This window comes from Phasianus colchicus, chromosome 13 (genome assembly GCF_987193195.1).
Source record: "Phasianus colchicus chromosome 13, bPhaCol1.hap1.1, whole genome shotgun sequence".
Lineage (NCBI taxonomy): Eukaryota > Metazoa > Chordata > Aves > Galliformes > Phasianidae > Phasianus > Phasianus colchicus.
The window spans coordinates 2,187,476-2,211,794 of NC_143448.1; the positions used below are offsets into that span (position 1 = coordinate 2,187,476).

A 24,319-nucleotide genomic window follows, 5' to 3' on the forward strand; every position below is an offset into this window, starting at 1 on the left:
AGGGTGCTCTCAGCACCAACCCCGCACTGAGGGATGATGGCGGCGCCCTCCCTCACACCGCCTCAGCCCTTCCCGCCCGCGCAGAGCCCGCCGGAACCGGAAGTGGGGCATTGACAGCTGCGTCACGTGAGCGCCGGGTCACGTGAGGCGCCGCCGGTCCCGCAGCCGCCGCCATGATGTCGTGCTTCCCGGAGCTCTACTTCAACGTGGATAACGGCTACCTGGAGGGTTTGGTGCGCGGCTTTAAGGCCGGCGTGCTGCGGCAGGGCGACTACGTCAACCTGGTGCAGTGCGAGAGCCTCGAGGGTGAGCGGGGGAGCGCCGGGCCGGGCGGAGCCCCCGCCCCTTCACGGCCGAGGGCTGAGGGGAGGGCCTGCTGTGAGGGGCTGACGGCGAGTTTGGGGTTGTGTCCGGCATTGCTGTGCGTTTCCACGCCAGGAAACCTGTTTGATACCTTGTTGCTATAAATGAGGTGCTTGGCGTAGCCTGATCCCTGCCTGAGGTGTGCGGTTAGCTTCTGACAGGAGCAGGCAGCACGCAGGAGGTACCGGCAGGTATTTGGAGGTGGTTTTTTTTCTCTCGTGTTCAAACCAAACCGGCACCGCAGAGCTTGGTAAGCTCGGATGGGGACTGCCCTTCCCCTGTGAGCTTTGGGCTGATCCTGCTTCAGCTGCTGTCTTCCTTATTGATCGGTGTGTACAAACCTGGGATGGTTTTACGTTGCTTGTCGCCTTCAATCAGCTCCTCCTGACCAGTCTGTGCTGTGCAGCTCCTCTGTGCTACTGCCCCATTGGATGTTTGTCACTCAGACATGTTAGAAGCCTGGATCAACAACCCACTTCTAAATCATGAGGGCCAAAACCAGCTTGTAGAGATAGGTTGGAACATGTGCCAAGGTGTCTGTTGTTTGTTTTTGGTTTTTGTCAATAGGAGTGTAATTAGAATCATGGAATGGCTGCCCCCAACTGTGGGCTGGCTGCCCTATCAGATCAGATTGCCTAAGGCCTGAAAGAAGTTTCTGGGAAATGTTCCTGCTGGTCAGCAGTGTCAGCAAGCTCTGAACTTTATCACTGCAGGCTTCTTCCTCTTTGGGGTCTTTCTGTATTTGCAGCTTCTTTTTTTTTCCCTTCCCCCTTTTTGCATTCTGAACCAAGTTGTGTAAACCCATCTCTCCCTCGGAGTGGCATTTTCTGCAGTTGAAATGAGTCAATTTGGATTTCCCATATCATTGCTCTGGTTTTGTTACTGTCTCCTCCAGACAGCTCTGTGGTGGTTGCTGCTGTTCTTGAACCATAAGGGCTGTTCTGAGTTCTCTGCTCTTCCGGTTCCTCCTCTGCTTTGCTTTCTGTATTCCTGCCTGATGTGCTCCTGCTGAAGGCTTTTCCTTCAAAGGAATCTTGCTCGTGATCACTCATGTAGGTCTGTGGTCAGACAGTTTCTCTCCTCTGTCCTCATGGTTCTGATCTTGCTGTCTTACCACCAGTTTTCTGTGTGCTGAAGGCTTTAATGTGAATTCACAGAATCATAGAATGGCCTGGGTTGAAAAGGACCACAATGATCATCGAGTTTCAACCTCCTGCTATGTGCAGGGTCACCAACCACCAGACCAGGTTGCCCAAAGCCACATCCAGCCTGGCTTTGAATGCCTCCAGGGATGGGGCATCCACAACCTCCTTGGGCAGCCTGAATTCTGTTTGCACTGAATCTATGTAGTGACAGGTTATTGGTAGCCAAAATGAGTAGTTAGGCACAAAATAGTCCTGTGCTCTCATCTGTTTTCCTGTTCTGCCTTCATTGCCTCTTCTTGGTGTGACACCAGTTCTGCAGAATGTCCTCCCAGTCCTGCAGCAAATGGTCATCTCTGCTATGGGGAAATCCCAAAGAGCTGACGCTGTCCTGGTGCTGCCTAGGGAAGAATCAACTCCTCTGTGTTAGGACTCAAGCTGACAGCTCAATGCTGCTGGACAGGGGACATCATGCTTTTCTGCATGATCCTTTGTAGCTCTCCCAGTCTGATAGCAAAGTAAGCTGATTAAAACTCTTGCTTCCTGCTGAGACAGCTTGCTGCTGCCTGAGGAGCCGTATAGCTCAGTGCTATCAGGCTGGCTTTATAAAGGGCTGGGAAACACGACCAGAATCAGAGGGAGGGCATAACAGCTGTTTTGGCTTAAGCTTTCTCTGGAAATCAAGAATATGTTTAATCCTTTGTTTCAGCACCAGAAGTCCTGATGCTTTGGTGATTCCTCATTCAGGTCCCCGTGCACTGGGTACCTCTGCTGGGTATGCTTGGAGCCTGCTGCAACCGATTCCTGCTTCTGACACAAGGTGTCAGTGAAGGACTTGGAGCTGTTTTCCTCTGCCTCCCTTGTGCAAGCTCAGATCTGCTGTGCAGAATCTGCCTTGGCTAGCCAAGCTTATGATTCACCTAGATTCCTGCTGTCAGAAGGGTACTGTGCTGTCTCCAGCTCCTAGAAGCTGCCATAGCCTTTTAGAGGTCTGGTAACTGCTCTGCAGGATATTAAACTGCTGATAGCATTTGACAGCCATGCCTCTGTAGGAATCATAGAATCGTTTGAGTCAGGAGATACTCTTAAAGGTCATCTAGTCCCATCCCCTGCAATGAGCAGGGACACCCACATCTCTGTCAAGTGCTCAGAGCCCCATCCAGCCTGACCTTCGGTGTCTGCAGGAATGGGGCACCACTGCTTCTCTGTGCAGCCTGTGCTGGCAGCCTCTCCATCAGAAGCTGAAGAGCTAAAGGTGATGGGGAAAGGGCTGCAGAAGTCGCTGCTCTGTGTCTAGTTTTGGTGTGGTGTACCTTGCTGGCTGGCAGCAGAGTAGAGGTGGCACCTTACTGCTACTGGTGTGGTGCAACCACAGAAAAGATCTTAAATTCTGCAGAAAATGAATGATCTTTGGGCATTCCTCGAGTCAGATTTCAGAGAATCCATTTCAGAAGCATTTGAGGTGGTTATAACCACCTCATAAAAAGAAGCGACGCAGGGAGCAGCAAAAGCTGCAGCCTTCTGAAGGAGATGTGGGTGACGAGCTGCTCTGCAGGCTGCTGCACAATTCCTCCCTCTGTTACTTTGCTACCTTAGGCCTGGGAGGTGGCAAAGCAAATTTTAATTTTTGTATATGCAGCATCAATTTGGGAGTGCCTGAGCTGAGAGGTGGCTGCTGGAATTACACAGCATGGCCATCTCAAGTACTGCTGTCATGAATACACAGCAAGAGGATGAGGCTCCATTGTGCTGTGTGCTCTTGCGTGGAGCAGCTTTCTGGGAGCTGTGACCTGGCCATGGTTTAACCAGCTTGGTGGGGGAGAGAACAAAAGCAGCGTGGTAATTCAGGAGCTCCCTTGCCAAATGCTGGTTCAGTCTGTTCTCAAAGTGCATGAACCACTGGGAGAAATGCTGGAACAGGCATGCATACCTCTCGACAGCAAGCCCTGGGCTGCCGACACACAGCAGAGGAGATCTCAGGCAATTGCTGCTGCTGCTGCCAGGTCTGAGCTGTGCTGGGGGCTGAGCTTTGGGAGAGCCTGAGCCTTGTGCTGGGGGGATGCTTTGAGTCAGGGTTTGTAAATCCAGTCCAGTTTTTGGAAAACAAGTTCTGTCCGCTTGGATGCTGAGAGATGCAGAGGAGGTCAGTTCCTGTAGCTTGTGGCTGGCCTTCCCTGTAGAAGCTGTTTCCAAGTGTTATATAAACATGGACCCTGTTCCAGTTACATGGCCTCGTGCTGGCTCTTGTGCTCTGTTGTGGGGGCAGCCCCTTCTGAGCAGACAGAAAGCAGTTGGTGGGGGTCTGTTCTGAGCTGTGGGTGGTGGCACTGTCCAAGCAAAGCCTGGTGTGCATCAAGCTGCCCTTTTTAGTCCATTAGTCCCTGGTGGTGGCTCTCTGGCATCAGGTAAGCAGACAGCAAGGTGGATTCTTGCAGTGTGGAAGGTAGGAACTGGAGCTGCGTGTCAGAGCTGAGCACTTTGGAAGTGTCCCCATTGAAATAAGAACTGATAGGATGTGCAGTAGCTGCCTTTTCTCCAAGCTCCTCAATGGATGCAACACAAAGTCTTGGGACACTTGCACAGACTCAGCTTTCATGGGGGATCTGAGCAATGACAGATGCTACTGATTGTCATCAATAACAATTCCACGTGTGCTAATCTGAGCTGAAGGTCATTCTGGGTTTGGGTGTAATCCAGTTTTAGGGTGTTTGACTCTCTGATGATATTGAAAACTTCACTGTCACAGTTATCCAGACTATGTTTTTCCCCATCTCAGGAGTTCATAGTGTCTGGTAGAATAAAGCACAGCTGTTAACCGTGTCTGGAGAGCAGAAATCTGGGTGAAGTTTCTGCTTTGCTTCAACCATGTTGCGTGTTGTTGGGCAAGGAGCTCTCTGCTGCATCCAGGATTCCTTATTAAAAGTAAATGGAGTACTAAACTCTCCTGGAAACGGCTGAGAAACACAACAGAATGGAGTGCTATTAAGTGCCTGGCCTTTCTTTCCCCCCTCTGTAACCACAATCTGTTTCCTGTGAGACTCAGCAGTGGTAACGTCCTCCTAGCTGAAAAGCACTGGGTCAGAAATGTCTTGCTGGATCCCATTGGAAATACCCCAAAGAATTGAAATCTGCGTGAAAGCTGTCTGACCCTGCTGCCCCTCTGGATGAAGCCAGTGTCACGCTGCGCAGTACAGCTCAGCTTGGAACTCAGCATCCAAAATGCTGTCCAGCTTCTGCCTGTAGCTGGATGTGGTGTCAAAAGAGCAGACTCCTCCAGCTAGGCTTGACTCACAGCATGTGTACGTATCTTTTAGCATGTGCCATATATGTAAGGTGTATCCTGCTCACCCTGCAGCGTTGAGGATTTGCATCAGAGGAAGCAGGGAGAAGTGCCTTGGTTTATTTATTTATTTCTCTTCTTGATGATTGCTGTTTGTTTTCTCTGGACGGTGCATTCACATCTGGTTTGGCTAAACTCTTCCAGCTCTTCTCTTTTCCCCATAAAGGCCTCGAGTCCTGGGGAGGATGCTTGCCTCGCTGGCCCTTGGGGTGAAGCTGAAGGGAGATGAACATCATGTACCAGCACAGCTAGTCATGCTGCGAGAGACGGGATTGTGAGACGTTCCTGAGCTCTGGATTCAGTTTTTCCACAGAGATGTTTAGTTGCATTTGGCTCAAATAGGGCTTTTTGTCTTGACAGAGCCCAGCAAGTTGTAGTTGCTTGTCCAGAACCACGGCATGGTTGTGCACCTGACCTATAGAGAGGGCACTGGGGGGAACAAAGCTTTCTTCAGCTTGTAAAGGAAGGGGAAGGTTTCTAGTCTTGTTCCTCCATCCAGGGCAGGGAATGCCTGCTGTATGGGGTGTGTTTAAGTGGGCTCTGTCTTCAGCTCCTCTCTACCTCTGAATGCCTGACTTACCTTCACCCACGCAATTAGTAGGATCCACTTGATGATGCAGTGATCTGGCTACTTTATGATTTTAGGGTTGTTGCCTGCTTCTTTTTGGCTCTGAAAACATTTCAGATGCCTCCTGCCTCCCAGTCAGGGAAGCACTGAACACGACCTTCCTTAGGTACAGCTCATCAAACCTCCTGAGTCCCCTAGCAGAAACCCTGTGGAGTGGAACTGTGCTTTCTTTTCCAGACTTGAAGCTGCACCTCCAGAGCACAGACTATGGGAACTTCCTGGCTAACGAAGCCTCCCCGCTCACTGTCTCTGTCATCGATGACAAGCTGAAGGAGAAGATGGTGGTGGAGTTCCGTCACATGAGGAACCACGCATACGAGCCCCTGGCAAGCTTTCTGGACTTTATCACGTGAGTACAGCTGTTCATGAGCAGTGCTTAAAACCTTGTCCTTCCAGCCTTGGGGGCTCTCAGTCTGACTTTCTGCACATTTACCTGCCTTTGCTGCTGAACTGGTTCTGGCTCTGCTAGCCCAGGCATTTACTCTTGTCCCCGGTGCTGATTTTTTTTCCTGGGTTTTCGACCTGTGCATGACAGCAGCTGTGTGCGAGTTCTGACTCTTCAGCAGGGATCCTTCCATCCCACCCTGCTGGCTGTAGTCCTGTGCCTGACTCCATCATAAATTGGTAGAGGAAGCTGAGCTGACCAAAATGGAACAGATCTTCTCATTTAGGGTTAATCTTTCACTGATCTGTTTCCTCAGCTAGCTCGGTGGGATCCAATTGCTAAGGAAAGGGAGGGCCTGGAGTGTGCAGCAGGGCTGGAGCAGCCTTTGTTGGTGCATGAAAAGACACTGGGCTCTTGTGTGCGCAGTTCCACAGCTGGGTCAGCTGATGTAAAGGCTTGAAACAGCAAAGCATCCTTGTAAATTCCTCCTCTTGTATCCTTGCTGTGTCTGGACAGTACCATTATCTCATTTATCAAACCCAGTGCCTCACAGCTGTAATTTTCTGGGTCACTGTGCTGAAGTTGCCCATCTTTTTAAGCCTTTTGAGGTTTCTAAGATGTAGCTTTTTCTTACACACCTGGCTCTAAAGCTGGCTCCAGATACGGAGCAGCACATCAGCAAGACATGGCAAAGGCCTCACCTTGCAGCAGCACTGGCAGTGGTGGAAGCACTTTTTAGGTCACCATGTGTCATGTGACAGGCTGGTTCTTAGCAGCATTTGTATGACTTAGCTTTAAAACTGGTGTTCACACTCAGCTTGATTTACGTTTGATCTTGTTCTGCTTCTGTCTCCCCAGTTTTGATGAGCTGTCTAGAGCAAAACACAGCTCTGTGCAGATGATATCTACATATCTCACCTACTGCATAATCTCATCTTAAATGCATTGCTCCCATTTGGTACAGAATGTTTCTTCCTCAAATTGTCTTTGCTCTCATCTCTTTTTACTCACAGCTCTTTTTTTTTTCTTAATGGCATTGTCTTCAGCACTGCCTGGAGGAAGCAGAATGCAGCTCTCTGCCTCCAGGAAGCGTCTCCACCCTCTCAGGGAGCATTTTGTACTTGGAGTCCAAGCACTCAGTTATATTTCTGGTGCACCATGATGGAGAGATCTCCTGTGGGTATGCAGTGTTAATGAAACAGAATATGTTAACAGCTTCAGCTGCTCCAAGGTGGCTGTCTGTCTCTTAGAACCTCTAATAATTGTAGAATGGTTTGTGTTGGAATGGACCTTAAAGGCCATCTGCTCGCACTGCCTGAACTGAGCAGGAACACCCACAGCTCCATCAGTGCTCACAGCCCTGTTCCCTGACCTTGGCTGCCTGCAGGGATGGGGCAGCACCAGCTCTCTGTGCAGCCTGTGCCACTGCCTCACCATCCTAAGTGTAAAGAACTTCTTCCTCATCTCTGACCTAAGTCTCCCTTCTTTTAGTTTGAACCCATGTCTCCTTGTTTTGTCACAATAGCACCTGTTAAAGAATTCTTTCTTGAGCTCCTTTAGACATTGAAAACTTCAGTAACTTCTAGTGATGCTACAGACAAGTAACCATAGGTGAACGAGGCCAGGAAAACTCAAGGAGCAGGATACTAGTGTTTTTGCCCAGCAAGTCTTGATAGCTTCTGTTGATAATCCTGATATATTCAGTGAGTAAAACAGTGTTGATTTGAGGCAGGGGGCAGGAGCTTCAGAGCTGTAGCTCTGTCAGCACAGAGCTTCCCATGCACGTCCCAAGTATCTGGAGTGGCAAATGGCTCAGTTCAGAGGGAGGCAGTGCCTCCTTATGCCATGTGTCCTCCATCTCACACTGCTTTGTTTGTGGGGACATCATAGAAATATGGAGCCAAAAGATTTTGGCAGTGCTGGGAACATTGTGCCCATGCATGTGGCAGGGATGCTGTGTCACCACCTGACCTGGGTGACCTCAAGACAAGGCGGTATCACTCAATCTGCTCTGTGACCACACAGGTGTACACAATGAGATGATTTGCCTTTTAAACATTTCCCATTCCTTTTTTTCCAGGGTAGGTAATGAGTGTTGGACAGAGACTGCTCCTGCTAGACAGCTCAGTGCCAGCAAGACACGAGGTGGTCAGAGCAATGGGTCTGTGTAACTGAATGTGACTGTGTGCTAAAACTTCACAGGCTGAAGTGGGATAGAAAATGGTAGAAAGATGTGGAAGGTTTTGAGTGGGACTGGTTCCTGCTGGAGGGAAGAGTGAGTTCACTGGGAATGGCTTGAGAGAGGTGTGATGGGTTGCAAACCATAGATTTTCTGATGTAGGGTGGGACTGTAGGAGTTGTGTCAGGCTTAAAATGGGAGATGTTTTGTGGCATATTTGGTACAGCTCTGAAATGCACTTTTCAGTGCAGGATGCTTTTTAGGTGTGCTGTCCTCACAGCTGAGGCAGTGCTGTCTGCAGCTCGCCGGGAGGTGGCACTCCAGCCCTGTGCTGCCTGTGCCCTGTGCAGTAGTGCCAGGGCTAAGAAGGGGCACCTCTCAGAGTGGGCAGAGCTGACCTCCCTGCAAAGCTTAGGAGAAAGGAGAGTGTTTAAAAGCATACTGAGCCAAGAACGCAGCGATGCAGCAACCGCAAGTGCAAGGTTGTTATTTGCAGGGCTGCTTGCCATTGCTGGTTTCTGTCTTGGTGTGCTCCTCTCCTGGCATCACTGTGACTCTTTCCTGGCTCCAGTCCTCTCCAGGATCTCTTCTGTGGCAAGTGGTGCATTGTTACTTGGCTGATTTCCCTTTTGTTTGTTCAAGTGGTAGCGTCGCATGCCGCTGCGTATCGCGGTGAGGGAAATCAGAGCCTGCCCCAGTCCCTGTGAAACACCTGCTAGCTCTGTGCCTTGCTGTGCAGCTCCTCACAGCACGACTGCTGCTTCCCTGTGCCGTTCAGCCGACCTCAGTGGGTCTGACTGATGGGCACAAGCTGGCTGCTAGCTTCTTTGCTCTAGCACAAATAATTGTCTGTTTGGCTGAGGGAACGGAGTGACATGCTGTAGGGCAGCAACAAACAGGTATTAAGTGTACTTGAAACAGCAAAACCCACTTCCTGATTTCAACAAGCACATATTGACTTGTGGGATGGAAGTGGGTTTTAGGTTCTTCTCGGTGATGTGCTGCCCTGCCTTTCTGTAAAGGCTTTGTTCTTTGTGCCAGCCTGCTGTGTGCCATGTCCTGGCTCTTTCTTTCCAGTGCTTCTCTATGTAGTTTAGATAGGATTCCTATCTGTCCTTTGTGCTATTACTCTGAGCTCTAGCCAGCTGTAGCCTGATTGGATTGTCAGCTGTAGGGTTTTTTTTTTTCCAGTGGAGTTGGGAAGAGTGTTTTTCTTTTTTTTTTTTTTTTCCCCTTACTACTGTAGTATTTTCCCTGCTTGGGAAAGCCTGATTTCACAGCAGCCTCACCTGAGGGCTTTGGCAGCTGCTGGGCAAGGAAGGGCTCTGCCTCATGGCCAGGCTGCTGGTGCCAGCTCTGAGCCCACGTAGGAGCAAGGCCTGGGGTGGAGCTGGATCTGAACACGTCTTCCAGGTCCGTGATCACACCTGTCTGCAGAGGATGGACTCAGACATCATTTGTCTTTACCTCCCCAGTCTGCTAGACCTTGGGAACATGGTTGCCCTGAGGATGTCCCTGGGAACTTGGCTGTTGGTATGTTTTTGCGGTCACAGGACCTGTTTTTGACGAGGCTTCGTGTACCTTTTCCACTTGCACATGCCTTTTTGTAGCTGACACTTCCTTCTAGTACCTTCTCTGTGACCCTTTCCTGCTCTGCCTCTCCCTGCACTGGCTGGATCTAGTTTCTACTGCCTGGCTTTGAGTTGAAACTTAATCTTAATGGCAGTGCTTTTCTAGAGCCAAACTGTTTCAATTGCTACTTGAGCTGAAGACTCAAGTCTTCCTACTCTCCTCTGGAGTAGGAAGCTGCCTGCTTTGTTCTAAATGTACTACAGTGTGCATGCTGGCATAGCTGTGTGAGGTTACAAAATATGACTGCATCCTTTCGAAGCCCTTTCTTTCAGAAGAAAGAACTCCAGGAGCTTTACATTAGGTGCTGACAGTCTGTTGGGGTGCATGCAGCAATCTGAAGTTTCTTTTCCCACTGCTTCTGCGGTTAAAACTGCACGATGCTGTTTATTTGTTGAGACCTTCGTGATGGTGAGATCGGGAAGCAAAAATTACCGTAGCAGCTGGGGATCCTGCAATAAAAGGTTTATGAGCCTCTTCTGGCAGAGATGGTTTTGGCAGAGAAGCACAGGTTCCTGACAAACAGCTTCCCTGTTTGCAGAGAGTGCAAAGTTGAACTGATAAGCCAAGTTCTTGGAGGGATTGTGCAACATTCAAAACGAGAGGGCATAGAGCTAATGGTCTGGAAATGATCACAGGCTCGAAGCCTCTGGATGGTGGCATTGGAACTGCGTCTGTTCCCATGCTTACTCAAAGGATACAGAGCTCGTGCCTGTTTCCCAGAACCAATGTCTGCAAAGATAACTGGTGGTGGCTGCAGGAGTCATCTTTCAAAACAGCATGACCATGGGTGTCCCCTTCGGAAAGGGCAGTGTGCTCTCTGAAAGGCAGATTTTGCTGCATATCACAATGTGCTTTATTCCCTGCTGCACCTGGAGGCACTTCCTTTCACCAGTTCCTTTAAACTGGAACCCTGCTTCAACTGACCAGTGCTCTTCTTGGCTTGGGAAGTGTCAGCACGGTGCCAGGCAAGCACGCTGAGTCACGCTACTGATCTGACATGCTAGCAGGGTGTTCTCACTGGAGGCAGCAAAATGTAGCAATAAGTTCCAGTTGTAATTAAGGACATTTCTTCCTAATGAAGCTCTGTGGCCATGAGGATGGCCCTCACAGGCAGACTGGAGCTGACTGGGGGGGAACGTACTGTTCCTGGGTGACTGCATCCACGCTGGTTTGCTTCATCCAGGGGCAGGCATGGACTCAGCCCTGTCCTCACTGGCTTTGCTTACAGCTGAGTCCCTCTAGTTGTTCTCATGCTTGCCTTGTGTTTCATCTCACCACCCCTTCCTCTGCAGCTGCACAGTGTGTCTGCTAGTGGCATTAAAACAGAGTGGGGAAGGAGTATGTTACAGAGTTATCCATGCTCCCCTGGTGGATTTATGCATGGCTGTGGCTATTCCAGAAGGCAGCTTGCGTGCATGCGGTGCGTTTAATTGGATGAGCATTCACTGGACACTCCTGAATCCACGTGATTGTGCTTTGCTTCTTCACTGAAACAATTCTCAAGGTCTTCCACTGTTAGCAGCCTTTGTTTTCCATTTGGCTTTAGCAAAGTTTATGTGTGAGCAGCATGATTAGATGTCCCTGGTCAATGCTTAAACTGTGATTAATGCTAAAGTCTCCTAGGAACAGTGTGGTGCCAGGGTTCAGCCCAGCAGACCAGCCTAATGTTTCTCAAGTTCTGAGGTCAAGCTTAAGGCATCAGGCTTAAGAAACCAGAGCCTCTTGTATGAGGCTGCTTGGCATTCAAAACATCCATGATGTCTCAAGGAGGTGGCACGCATCTAGAGTGCGACGTGCATTTGTGAAACCTCAACACTGGAGTGCTTCTGAAGGGTTTTTTTTTCTGCTCATTAGGCTTTAATGCGGCTTATGCTGTATGACTGCTTACAGGTTGCTGGATGATGCCGCTAGGAAACTGAACTCAGTGTCTCAAGAGATGGTAATAATCACATGGAGCTAAATATAGACTAATGCTGAGAGCATTTCTGGATGCTCGAATGTGAAAGGCTCTGTAGTGCTGTGAAGTTATACCTCTTTGCTGTGAAATGGTCCCATTGATCTAAGGTTAGCAGAGCACTCACTTTCTGGCTGAGCTCCCATTTTGTGGTGGCAACCATAACGTTCTCAGCTTTCTCTTTGGCAGGTCTGCGAAGTGACCACTTACGTGTGGTTTCGATGGTGTGAGGGTAGGAAAGACAGGGAGAGGTCAGCATGTGTCCACACTGCCTGCTCCCTGCCCTGCCCACTGAGTTCAGCAGCGCAGCAGGCGATGCTTCCAGCCCACAGGCTGATTTGTCATTGAGCTGAAAATGGGACCTGAGGATTTAATTCAGTTCATTTGCTGTCTATTACTCCAGCAGAGCCTCAGTGAAGTGTTGAGGTCTTTGTGAGGTCCCTTTTCCTTTCCACAGCAGGGCAATTAGTTCGCAGTGATGTGCTCCATGTGCCAGCCTCTCAGCTGTCAGCACTGCTCTATGTCAGCTACTGCTCCTCTGGGCGTTCCTTTCCTCACTTCAGAGCTCAGAGAGTGGCAACCCTGTGCTTTACATGCCAGCACCTTGCTCACATCTTCAGCCCTAAGTGCGTGAACTGGGTGAGCCGCTCTAAACACAAGAATGACTGCAGCCAATGCCACTTCATTTGTCATTTAAGGCTGTCTCTGGAATTTGCACAGGGTTCAGAGCACTCCTCTGATCCTGCTGGAGTTTCCCCTCTTTTATCTCAAAGCAAACACTCAGCATCTGCAGCCACAGATTACTGCACATAGGAGAGCACAGGAGGTCTGTGGTCAGCATCCCCAGCATCTCCCCAGAAGAGAAGGCTCTGGGTAGACCTCATTGTGGCCTTCCAGTACTTGAAGGGAGTGTATAAGCAGGAGGGGGAACGGCTGTTTGTGAGGGTGGATAGTGATAGGACAGGGGGAATGGTTTTAAACTGAGACAGGGGAGGTTTAGGTTGGATATTAGGATGAAGTTTTTCCACACAGAGGGTGGTGAGGCACTGGAACAGGTTGCCCAAGGAGGCTGTGGATGCCCCATCCCTGCAGGCATTCAAGGCCAGGCTGGATGTGGCTCTGGGCAGCCTGATCTGCTGGTTGGTGACCTGCACACAGCAGGGGGTTGGAACTGGATGAGCACTGTGCTCCTTTGCAACCCAGGCCATTCTGTGATTCTATGATCTCCCTTTGAGGTGGAGGTCTGGTAATGGGGACACCGGTGTGAGCAGAGCACCCAGCTGCCCTGCCCCACTATCAGCCCGCTGCCTCCTGTGCAGGGCTGTCCTCATGACCCCTCAGCAAGCAGCTGTTAAACCACAGCTTGGCAGGGCTCTCAGAGGATCCCTGAGAAACGCAGGTCATGCAGTGTTGGGTTCATTAGTCATGCTTTGTGACCACTTGCAGTATTGTTTACGGCTTCTTTAGTATCCCGGAGCAGAAAGCAATAAAAAACCAACCTATCTGCTGCAGGACAATGACTCTTTATGATTAGATTAGAAAGTGGGGGAGGGCAAAGCTGTGCCTGCTTTGGGGTTGCTGCCTTGCAGGGCTGTACCCTGGTGCCTTCAGGCTGTCAGTGCCCCACGTGAGGAGCTTTCATGCATTTTATGTGCTCCTTTGGAAAGCCATCGCAGTCTTTCCTGTATCTCCTGCTAATCTGTGATTGTACTGAAAGAAATCCAAAAGGAGGAGAACACACACTGTTATGTTACCTGTACGCAGCTATCGCATGGGTGCTGCCCTCCTCATTTCTACTAGGTGCTCATCCAAGCTGCAGGCCAGCATCTCCTGCTGAGAGCAGTGCTTCTGAACTTGATGACTCCTTCCTGTCCCCAAATAAGAAATTCTGCTGCAGTGTGAGATGTGAGTGCTGCTTCTAGGAATCAGCCAGCGCTGCGTTTCTGTGAATGTGAGTTTCTGGTGTAACACCACACCTGGGTGTAGTGAGAGAAGGGCAGAGCGAGGCAGGATGTGACTATACGTGGAGCTCTGGCTGATCTTCCAGCCTTTGCAGATGCAGATAACAGCTCGTGGCAGGAATGTAATGAAGCTGGTAAGAACCTGATAGGAGATGGGGAGAACGATGACAAAGGCTGCTCTATTAAACAAGGAGTTGGAGGAGGTTCTAGGAAAACTGCTGCCACCATAATCAGTCTAATCCTCTGGGCCTGGGCGGAAATGCTGGAGTGGCCAGGACCTCTCCTCTGGTTTTAGTACAGCTGTGCTACTGAAAGCAGATGCGTTCTTGTTGGGAACTGGCAAGTGTTGCCCCTTCCAGAAATGGGAAGAGGCTCTTCCAGCTGCCCTGGCACTGGAGGGCTTGCCTCACTGCCGTGACTGACTAAGCCAGAATGACTGAGATGAACCAGAGGCTGCATTTGAGTAAGTGTAGTCTGGGCTTGTTTGAAGGAAATGGGATTCACCCTTAGCTCACTGTCAGGAAGGGTGATGTGGGTGTGCTGCTGTCTGCCTGCCCTGCAGCCGTGGGAAGATCTTTGTCCTGCTCCAGCTCTTGCAACACCACCACGGTGGAAATTGAAAAGTGAAATTTCCCTCTGCTTTGCAAGTGGTGATGTCACCTGCAGAGGGGATCCCTTCTCTGAATGTGGATCCAATGAGCCAATAAGATGCTCGTGTTTGCCTGAGGGCTGCAGGGAACTCACCCATGATTCTTACCAGTGAGCACTTCTTGCTGCCAGGAGATTGCAGCCATGGTGAGTGCTGCACAAACAGAAGGACAGGTAATGACCCAGCAGACTGAAGGGCAGCAGGAGGTTTCCCAGTGCCCTGATACTGTGTGACTGCTGTAGTTCTAGACTGAACATCCCTGCAATCAGAAGGGTGCTGTGCAGAGCTGATGGGCGGAGGAGCGTTACCTGCTGCCTGGAGAAAGGGGCAGACCTGTTTGAGGAATGAAAGTGTGGATTTGTTCATGGGCCTTCCCCTTGAGTACATTTGTGAGCTTGTAAGCCTATCTAATAAAACTGTGGACATTTGCCTTTGGCTGGCTCTGCTCACCTGTCCTACCTGGGCTTCCAAGGGAAGCAGCCGTGTGGCTGTTAGCTTAGAGATGCAACGAGCAGCAGCATCCCCATGTTGCCTTGCTGTCCTGCCAACCTTGCCCCACTGGCTGCAATGCTTCAGCACCCACCTGCTTCAAACTCACACAGTCCCTTCTGGTGTTCAGATGTCCAAAACTGTTTGGATGTGGTGCTCAGGGACATGATTTAGAGGAGGTTTGTTAGGGTAGTATGGTTAGGTTGTGGTTGGGCTCAATGATCTTTAAGGTCTTTTCCAACCTGAGTGATTCTATGATTCTGTGTTGGAATTGAGGCCCAGTCCTCTGTTTCAGAGCAACCTTCTTCAGGACTTTTCTCACCAGCTGCCTGCTAAGCTTTTAGAGTTTGAGGACTTAGGGCTTCACGCTCCTGCACTCTAAGTGACCTACGCTCCTGCACTCTAAGTGACCTACGCTCCTGCACTCTAAGTGACCTACGCTCCTGCACTCTAAGTGACCTGCTCCTTTAGCATCTTTGCCCCTTCTCTGCTGGTGAGGAGTGGAAATAGTTGTGTGTGGTTGCAGGAGGGTATAAATAAAGGTTGTGCCAAAGCTGCCAGCCCCATTGTTTTCAGAAGGGAGCGGAACTGCAGGAATGTGACCCTTTCTCCATGCTCTTGGTGAGGTTGGAGCAGTGCTGTTGGCACCAAAGCTGAGCTCGAGACAGGTTATCAGCAGATTCCTCTTTGCTCTGGTCCTTTGACACTTTGGTGACCTGATCTCTGCAGAGCAGGCGATGCTGGGAGAGCAATGGGAACAGCTCCCCTCTAGAAGCAGCACTATCCTGTGCAGCATCCATGTCTCTACTGAGGACACCACATCTGGATGCAGCACTCCAGGTGAGCTCTCACTGTGCAGAGCAGAGGGACACATCCCCTCCCTGACTTGCTGGCTTTGCAGCTTTGGATCAGGGGGCACACTAGTGGCTCATGTTCAGCTGCCACCCACCAGTCCCCCATGTCCTTTTCAACAGGGCTGTGCTCCATCATGTAAGCATCCCACAGCTTGCACTGATAGTGGGGGTTGCTGTGACCCAGGTGCAGGCTGTGCACTTGGCTCTGTTGGATCTGATGAGGTTCTCCTGGACGCACAGCTTGAGGTCATCCACCAACTTGCTGAGGGTGCACTTGATTCCACTGTTGATGTCATTGATGAAGATGTGACCCCTGGGGGACACCACTCGGCACTGATCTCCATCTGAACATTGACCCCTCTCTGGGGTCAACCAGTTTCTTACTCACCATATCTTTCCACTCGGGAGAGAAAGATGTGGGAGATCATGCCTAAGACCTTACTGGAGTCCAGATGACATCAGTGGCTCTTCTCTTGTCCACTGATGCATTATACCATCATAAAAGCAATGACTTCTTGTAGTGAGCATGGTCAGGTGCAACAGAGTGAAACCCCAGGGAGGTTGTAAGATGCACATCATTGGAAATGACTCTTAATTCAGCTTGGTAAAGCACTGAGCTGGCCATGCTTGGAGCAGGAGGTTTGGCCCAAAGCCTCCAGAAATCTCTTCCCATCTAATATTCCTCAACGGTCAGTTGCAGCTACCAAAGTGATGCACTGAGCTGTAGCATAAGCCTGGGCTTGGGACTGCACTTGGCATTAAGGAGGTGCCTCACTTGTTCTTTGTGGGAAGGGTACATCTTCCTGGAGATGCTCACAGGATCTGGTGCTGCTGTTGTGTTATTTGTGACAGGCTTCCTCTTTCACCCCTGCAGGTACAGCTACATGATTGACAATGTCATCCTGCTGATCACTGGGACTCTGCATCAGCGCTCCATCTCCGAACTGGTGCCCAAGTGCCACCCTCTGGGAAGTTTTGAGCAGATGGAAGCTGTGAACATTGCGCAGACACCTGCAGAGCTCTACAATGCCATCCTGGTGGACACTCCCCTGGGTGAGCAGAAGTCCCTTTCCCCTGGAAGACCAAGCAGTGGGTAATTCCCAACTGTGGTTCTGGTGCCTGTGGTGGTTGGGCTTGAGCTTCTGAGATGAATGAAATTAACTCTGGATCAAGCTTTTATCTATACTATCTGTACTACTATCTATACCACTTCTCTCTATACTATCTAGCTAACTAGTGGTACTATCTGAGCTACTATCTCTACTGTCTAACTAACTATAACCATCTGTATACTAACTTCCCAAAAGCAGATGGCAACAACAAAAAAACCCATGCCAAAGCTTTGCAAACTGTTTGGATAGCAGGATCCTGCACTGAGGCACTGTCACAGGGCTACAAGCCTTGACCAGGAGGCATGTGACACTGTAAAAACAGTTCTGTGAACAGCCAGGCAGGCAGATCTGGTCTTTAAAGATAAAAGGTGTAGGAAGTGGTTGTGGAGAAAACACAGGAGACTCTGCGGTAGTAGGAGAGGTAGTCACAGGAGACCTTCTAAGTTAGTATCTGTGGGCAAAGGTAATGAGCTACGCCTGAGTCAGTGATTAATCACTCTTTTTGGAGTTGCTAGAAAGAACAAAACACTTAAATCATCATTTTGTCTTTGATGGTAGTCGTCATTTTTGGAACTAAAATGCTTGCTGTAGTAATGGGGTAAATTGAGTTGTTGTCATGGAAAAATGATTTGCCACGTAGAGCCCAGCAAAGAAGGAAGAACGTGTCTAAAGGGGTCTGGCCACCTCTCCATCCTCAGAGAAGGATGGAACTGCTGCAGCAAGGCCAGTGCCAGTACAGCTGAGCATGGTATGCTTGGCTTGCCAGGTAGGAGACTGCCTGTAGCTGAGCCAAGTCCGCTGTAAGGGTGGTGTGTGGGAAGAGCATCCTCCTCAAGGGTAAGCGTGAACCTTCCCACTCCAGGAATAAGATAGAACCAAGTGTTTCAAAGGTATTATTAGCTCCCAGAGACCTAAAAGCTTCGCCTTGTTTTACACTGGTGAGGAGGTTGCAGAGGAGGGTCTTTGCCTCTTGCCTTTGTGCACTTGTCCCTGAGTGAGCTTTGTCTGCTTCTTTGCCTGCTCCTGCTCTGGCTGGTCCAAGTTCTTCAGACCCTTGCCCTGGCTGTGCCCTTGAGCCTGTGTACCATCTAGTGTGGCATTTCTTCAGCAGAAGGACGTGGGGAGTAGCAGTGTTGCCTAAACAAGCAAGCACGCAGGCTCCAGTTGTTTAACTTGCACTCCTTCCAGTGACCACACGCGAAGAAACAGCAGCTCTATCTCCTAACAGTGCCTGAGCTACGTGGCTTGGTAGGAATGCCTAACCCCAAATGGCTTTCATAGGTTAGCAGGGCAAAATAAGTCTTGCTGTTAGCCTAATTTGGGATATTGGAGGGCCAAGAACTGAAATAGCTGTGTTCTCATTCCTCTGCTACTCTGAAGTAGCCACTGGTCTCAGGCTAGCCAGCGAGCCCTGCAGTGAAAACCAGTCCTGGCACTCTCTGGTTTCATTTCTGCCAGCCATAGTGAGCAGCACTCCTCTAGCTACGTGGCATTGCCCTCTGCTGCTGCTGCAGCATAGCAGAGAGGCCTCTGTGGAGGTCATCCCCTGCTCAGGACTCTTGATCCCCTCCAAGCTTCCAGGCTGTAGGAGCTGTCGTATCCCCACGTCTCCTTAACTCACATAAGGTGCTGGAGGTGGAAGGAGAAGCACACCAGGACTGCTGTCTCCCTGCTGTAGCAGGCAATTTGGAAGCTACCTTGTCAATTCTGAGAGTCTGCATCTGGGAACAGTTTAGGGTTGATTTGTTTGCTGTTTTTTCTTTTTTTAAATGTGGGCTGCTCTGGCACTGATGGTGGGGGCTGGAGATGAGAACTTCTGCTGAGAATGAGATGTTGACAGCATGGCAGGACTTGAGGGATCAAAACAGTCTTCCAGACTTGAGTTATGGCAGTTTGGTGGTACTGAAGACAAGGGCCAGAGCAGTTCAACACAACCTGTGCTTCTGTCTGCTGTTTTCAAGGGCTCACCCTGTGTGTGGGTGTGGGTCTGGTCAGGGCAGCACCAACTGTGTCTGTGGTTCTCTTTCAGCTGCTTTCTTCCAAGACTGCATATCTGAACAGGATCTTGACGAAATGAACATTGAAATCATTCGAAACACGCTGTATAAGGTAACTGAGACTTTGGGAAGGGAAAGAGATGCTCGCTTCCGTATTCATTCCTAGTGTGCCTGCAGCTCTGTCTGGCCAGGAGCTCCAACTGAGAGGCTGACTTTCTTCAAATAAAGGGAAGAAGGTATTTCCCCCTTAAAGTAGATACAAAAATAAATTTGCTCCTTGTCTCAGGCTTGCACGGGAAGCTGTCGGCTCCTCTTCTGGCCCTGTCTGGTTTGAGCTGGCAGCATAAAAGCGTGTGTTTATGTGCAGGCTGTGGCTATCGCTCCATCTCAGCTCTCTGGATTAAGGGTGGGATGCAGATTGTATCTGCCAGCCTTGTTTGCACTGGTCACAGCCAGCTAGCAGGCAGCGTGACCTCTGCTTCCCAAGGAAGCCTTGGCCCATTGGGAGAGGTGGAGAGCAGGTCAGGCATGAAGGGAAGAAGGCAAAGGGAGGGGAGAAGGTGCTGCGCGTCGGCAGTCATGCCCAGCTGCACGTGGCCTCTGGCATGTACTGATCTTTTGTTGTAATGGAGGGAGGTATGCTGGCACGCATAAATACCTGCACCCTTGCAACTCGCTGTATGGAGCTGGGGAAAGGCTGGGAGCAGAGTGAGCATGCAGCAGGCAGCTTGGGTCCCAGCTGCCCCTACCTTGCCCATCTCCTTGCTGAGGCTGGGTGCTCCTTTGCATTCTGCTTTTGCTGCCCCCAAACTGAATGTCTGCCTCTCGTTGCTCTGGAACTGGATCTCACTGATAATCAACCCTTCGGGAGGTTCTTGAATGGAAATGTGCTAAAGAGAGGGAGCAGGAGTTAGAAGTTAAGTGGTCAGCTCTTAGAGCAGAGAGAAGTCAGCAGTGGAGGCACACTGGCATCATCATTTTCACTACTACTTCTGTGTTTTCCCATCTTTAAGTGGATGTGCTGGAACGCAGCTGGCTGGCTGCTGGCCTTTGCTGGCAGCCTGCCTATAGGAACCTGCTGGAAGAACTTTGTGGCTGGACACTAAAATACAGCAGAGAAATCACTGTGGATAAATGTGAAGTGATGCATGGGAGGCGCGAGGAGGTGATCTTATGAGGCTCTCCTTATTCCCTGCTGCTACTGCTACATTAAATCTTGGGTTGTGATCAACCTGAGCAGTTGGTTCTTAACAGTGAGAACTGCACAAACATCACTGTGCTGCTGCCTGCATCTGCGGTGTGTTTGTGCTGCACATTGCACCTTTTTATGGTCCAGTTCCTCTTTCTCATCTCAGAATGCAAACAGCGGAACAGGAGAAGCTGCTAAGAAGGACACTGTAAAGGTTTGGGTACTTCCATATGGGAACCTACAAAGAAGGTTTGGGATTCCTCAGCTGGAAGAGGAGTGAATTGTGATGGTAATGTTGAACAAGACAACAAGGATGGACAGGGCCACAGATCAGCCTGAATGTGAAGCACAAACAAGACTAGCAGAAGGCAGAGGGTAATTGAATTGCGTCATGGAAGTGAAAGTCCATTAAAGACTATTAAATGTGAGCACATCACCATTTCAGGGATACAGGTTTCGGGACTCTGGAGAGCTTCCTGTAAATTGCTGTCATCTGTGAGGGGCCCCAGGGAGGGCACCCAGCAGGGCCGTCCTGCAGTCTGCATGGTGTCCGTGGTGCTGGATCCTCACGCAATGCTGGATATCTGAGCTCACCTCCTCTATTTGCAGGGCCTGTGGTTTGCATGTGAACTCTGAGGAGGGCAGAACTGGTGAGCGAGCCTCTCACCCAGCCTCAAGCAAAGTTTGGTGTCTGTGCCTTCCTTTCCTTCAGGCAAGTGCTCTGCACTTCTCTGTGCTTCAGCAGTGGCAAAGAGGATTTCCAGCCTGCTGGCAGCGGTGTCTCTTTGATGCGTAGTGCTGGCCCAGCAGTGCCCTTTTGCACTGTATTTACAGAAAGCAGTCATCCAGGTGCTTTCCTAGAGCAGAGGCCGAGGATGTGGTCCATCTTGTGACAAGGCAGAGATTTGTGGTGTCTCAGCATCGTTATTTTTCCATCCCTTTACGCGGTTCTGTCTGCAGCACTCTGTCTGGGGAGGTGTTTTATCACATGATGGTCTCCTCTGAGCAAGTTTTTTGCTGAACAGCACTTTTAGCCTTGCACTGCATCCACGGCTCCCCTTGGGGGATGCAGTCATCCTCCAGCTGGATTCTGGTACCTCTCCACAAAGGATTACGTTTCCTGGAGGCAGCATGGCTGTGCCTAGCTTGATACTTTCTGCAGTGCTCCAGTTGGGATGGAGACCCGGCGGCTGCAGTGTGAGAAGAGAATTACAGAGGACGGCTGGTTTCCTTCACAGATGTCCCGTCTCATCTCTCAACTCTGCTTACACAGCGCTCCTTTCTGAGCTTGGGTCTTGCAGCTATGGTTGTGTGGCTTGGCATGTTTGTAGAGGCCAGAGCAGGGTCAGGAAACCATGTGAGACTTGAGCGGATGCTTTGGAGTTAGACCACTCAAAGGAGCAAAATAGGCTTGAATGTTGGTGCCTGGTGTTCTGCCTGCTGTAAGCTCATCCAGTCACTTGAACCAAGCAAACCACAGCTCTTCATGTCTCCAGCTCCTGGGGAAGCACTGTCCCTTGTGTGGGCTTGGCATCCAAGTTCACTTGGGGTGAGAGTGCCTGTGCTGTGTTATAAAGTGTCTGGGAGCGTCCCTGCTTGCTGTCTGAACGGCCCTGTGAGTGGTAAATGAAGCAGTGTGGAAACATGCTCATTCCTCTCTCTCTTCCAGGCATACCTGGAGTCCTTCTACAAGTTTTGCAAGGCGCTGGGAGGTACCACAGCAGACGCCATGTGCCCCATCCTGGAGGTAGGTCTGCAAGACCCTGCAGGGGCACCCATTGCTTTGTGCTCAGCCTGTCTACCAGCACTAAGGGTGATCCTTGTCAGCATCCCAGCGCAGCCTGACCTAGAAGAACACTGTCTGCACGTGACTTTGGGCAGGCTTGGTTGCCTCATCTTGGCCGTGTGCTGACCCATCTGGCAACCTCCATCCAACAAGCAGAACTACCAGCACTGTTCTGCATGTGGCCGGTCAGTGTGTCAAGGCCAGCTGGTGGGTGTGCTGGGCTCAAGGGCAATAGGTGGGAGAAAATCACTCCTAAAGCTCCGCTCAGTGCTTTGATTTGTTCCTGGGGTAGGGATTTCCTCAGCCCAACAGTCCCCAGGCATCAGCTAATGGCTGTACAAGGAGCCCACACATGTAGGGCTGTGCATCCCAGGCAGCGAGCCAGGCTTGCTCATGCTGCCCTCTGATGTGGCTCCGTTCAGAGCAGCACCGGTGTCTGCTGACCTCACTGCAGTCTAAGGTGAAACTCTCTTTTCTCCCACAGTTTGAAGCTGACCGGAGGGCCTTCATCATCACCATCAATTCCTTTGGCACTGAGCTGTCCAAGGAGGACCGAGCAAAGCTGTTCCCACACTGTGGCAAGCTGTACCCCGAGGGGTTGGCTCAGTTGGCCAGAGCGGATGACTACGAACAAGTCAAAAATGTCGCCGACTACTACCCTGTGAGTGCTTTAGGGTGAGGGCACAGAGGTCTGGTGCCAGGATCTGCTGTGCATCAGGGCTGGGGGAGCTTGTGGATAGGCAGCATGAGGAAGGGACTTCCTGTCTTATGCTGCTTGGAGTCAGAGAGCTTGGTGTCTCTGTGCTGAAGCAGCACTTGCCAGTGCTCATGTGTGTGCACAGGGCAGGCTCTCTGCTGACCCAGTGTAGTTGCTGTTTCTGGTGCATGGGGCCCAGGAGTGCTGCTGAGCTTGGAGGGTACCAGGGTGTGAATTTATCCTTTTGTAACATCTTCCCTCAGGAGTACAAGCTGCTGTTTGAAGGGGCTGGCAGCAATCCTGGGGACAAGACCCTTGAAGACAGGTTCTTTGAGCATGAGGTGAGTGAGCCCTGAGACACTTCTCAGCAAGCATGTCTGCCCTCTGAAAAGCTCAAGGAAGCAGCAGGCTCAACTGCTGCCCTGTTTGTAGAGCTCCAGAATATCAATGCTTTGCAAGAACAGTTTGGGGGAAGGAAGAGGATGCTAGCCATACCCTCCAAGGAGGGAATGAGGCTCAATCCTTGTCACCCAGAAGCTTACAGCAGTGTGCCAGTCAGATTTGGGGCTGCTGTTAGGTCCACCAAAAGTGAAAGGAGAGTGTAATTATGTGGGAAAGGAGGGTTCTCACAGCATCTGAGGGTATAAATTCCTCCTCTGCATGTCAGACCCCAGAGCCTTCTGGGAAAGTGCTGCTCCATCCGTCCCTGGGCTGGCTTCTGGCAGAGGACAGTCCAGCAGAGGTGGACATGTGCCATTTCCTCCCCAGGTGAAGCTGAACAAGCTGGCATTCCTCAATCAGTTCCACTTTGGAGTCTTCTATGCCTTTGTGAAGCTGAAGGAGCAGGAGTGCCGCAACATCGTGTGGATCGCAGAGTGCATCGCCCAGAGGCACAGGACCAAGATTGACAACTACATTCCCATCTTCTAACCCTGCTCTGCTCCTGTCCAACCCCTGGAGCCCAGAGGGACCCTTGCCTCTCTTCTACGTGCTCCCTGAGTTACTCCAGGGGTGTTGAACTGGCTCAGGGGCAGGAACTGTACAGTTGCTAGTTAAATTATTCTCGTTAGATTGTGTATGCAGTGAGAGGTCCAGAGGGGCTGGTGGCACAGGCTTGGCCCTGTGCAGCGGGAGGGACGCCTCCTGTTGTGTACCCATAGTACCTGTGTTACTGTACTCATCTGCTGTATGCGCTTCCCCTGGCCAAGCCTGGGGCTTGCTGCCTCCCAGCACTGCAAGGAGCACGGCAGCTCTGCCCTGGCCAGTAGTTCTTGCTGTCAGGGCTCTGAGCACGCTTCCTCCTCCGTGTTGTCCCTGTGAGGTTTAGTTTGAATGTGACTTGTAGCATAGCCAGTGCTGCTGTGTAATCCCTGCATCCCCCTGTAGCAAAACCGTGTTGTGGGAGCGACCAAGCAAACCCAGCCAGAGCTGGGACAGAGCCTGTGGGAACACCAGGGCAGAGCCAGAGCACATGTGCAGTGCTCCTCCAGCTCCAGCAGCATTCACACCAGTGCTGGTGTCCTCAAAAGCTCCTCTATCAGCTGCTGGAGCTTGGAAAGGCTCTGGAAGCCAGCTGAGCTTCTTTCTCCCTGCAAACGCTTGTGGCTTGGAGCTCCGCGTCCTCCCCAGCTGTTGGGACGCTGCTGTGCACTGCATCGCCCTATGGGCCAGATCCCAGGGCAGAGCTGGAGTCCTGTCCACCCAGTTTGGGGGGGGTGCTGGTGGGGAACACGTGCCTGGTGCTCCCAGCAGCAGCAGCTCCATCCTGGCTTTGTGCTGCGGTCACCTCTGAGTATCTGTTCTCCTGTCACCCTCTCTACACCAATAAATATCTGCCTACCGCACAGCCTGCTGCGCCCTATACCTTGGAATGCTCCAGTACAGGGCAGAATGAGACCACAGAGCCCAGTGGCTTATCAAGAACAGATTTATTTAAAAAGTGACAATCACGTATTTCATCCG

The 24,319-nt window shown here is 50.8% G+C and overlaps 1 protein-coding gene across 1 annotated transcript; it reads left to right on the top strand.

Annotated features, from left to right (window-relative positions):
- The first annotated feature begins 123 nt into the window (after positions 1-123).
- ATP6V0D1 (ATPase H+ transporting V0 subunit d1) lies at positions 124-24,205 on the top strand. The gene is made up of 8 exons (XM_031615552.2): positions 124-306; positions 5,651-5,822; positions 16,451-16,629; positions 18,718-18,797; positions 21,544-21,621; positions 22,145-22,321; positions 22,621-22,698; positions 23,126-24,205. The coding sequence occupies exons 1-8, from the start codon at positions 174-176 to the stop codon at positions 23,285-23,287; spliced, it is 1,059 nt and encodes a 352-aa protein (XP_031471412.1). The 5' UTR covers positions 124-173; the 3' UTR covers positions 23,288-24,205.
- The last annotated feature ends 114 nt before the right edge of the window (positions 24,206-24,319 follow it).

What these genes read in the sequence shown, in the direction of transcription:
- ATP6V0D1 (XM_031615552.2), top strand. Translation starts at nt 174, where the DNA reads ATGATGTCGTGCTTCCCGGAGCTCTACTTCAACGTGGATAACGGCTAC. An exon ending in GCAGTGCGAGAGCCTCGAGG is followed by an intron (nt 307 to 5,650) that starts GTGAGCGGGGGA and finishes TTTCTTTTCCAG; the next exon opens with ACTTGAAGCTGCACCTCCAG. An exon ending in AGCTTTCTGGACTTTATCAC is followed by an intron (nt 5,823 to 16,450) that starts GTGAGTACAGCT and finishes TCACCCCTGCAG; the next exon opens with GTACAGCTACATGATTGACA.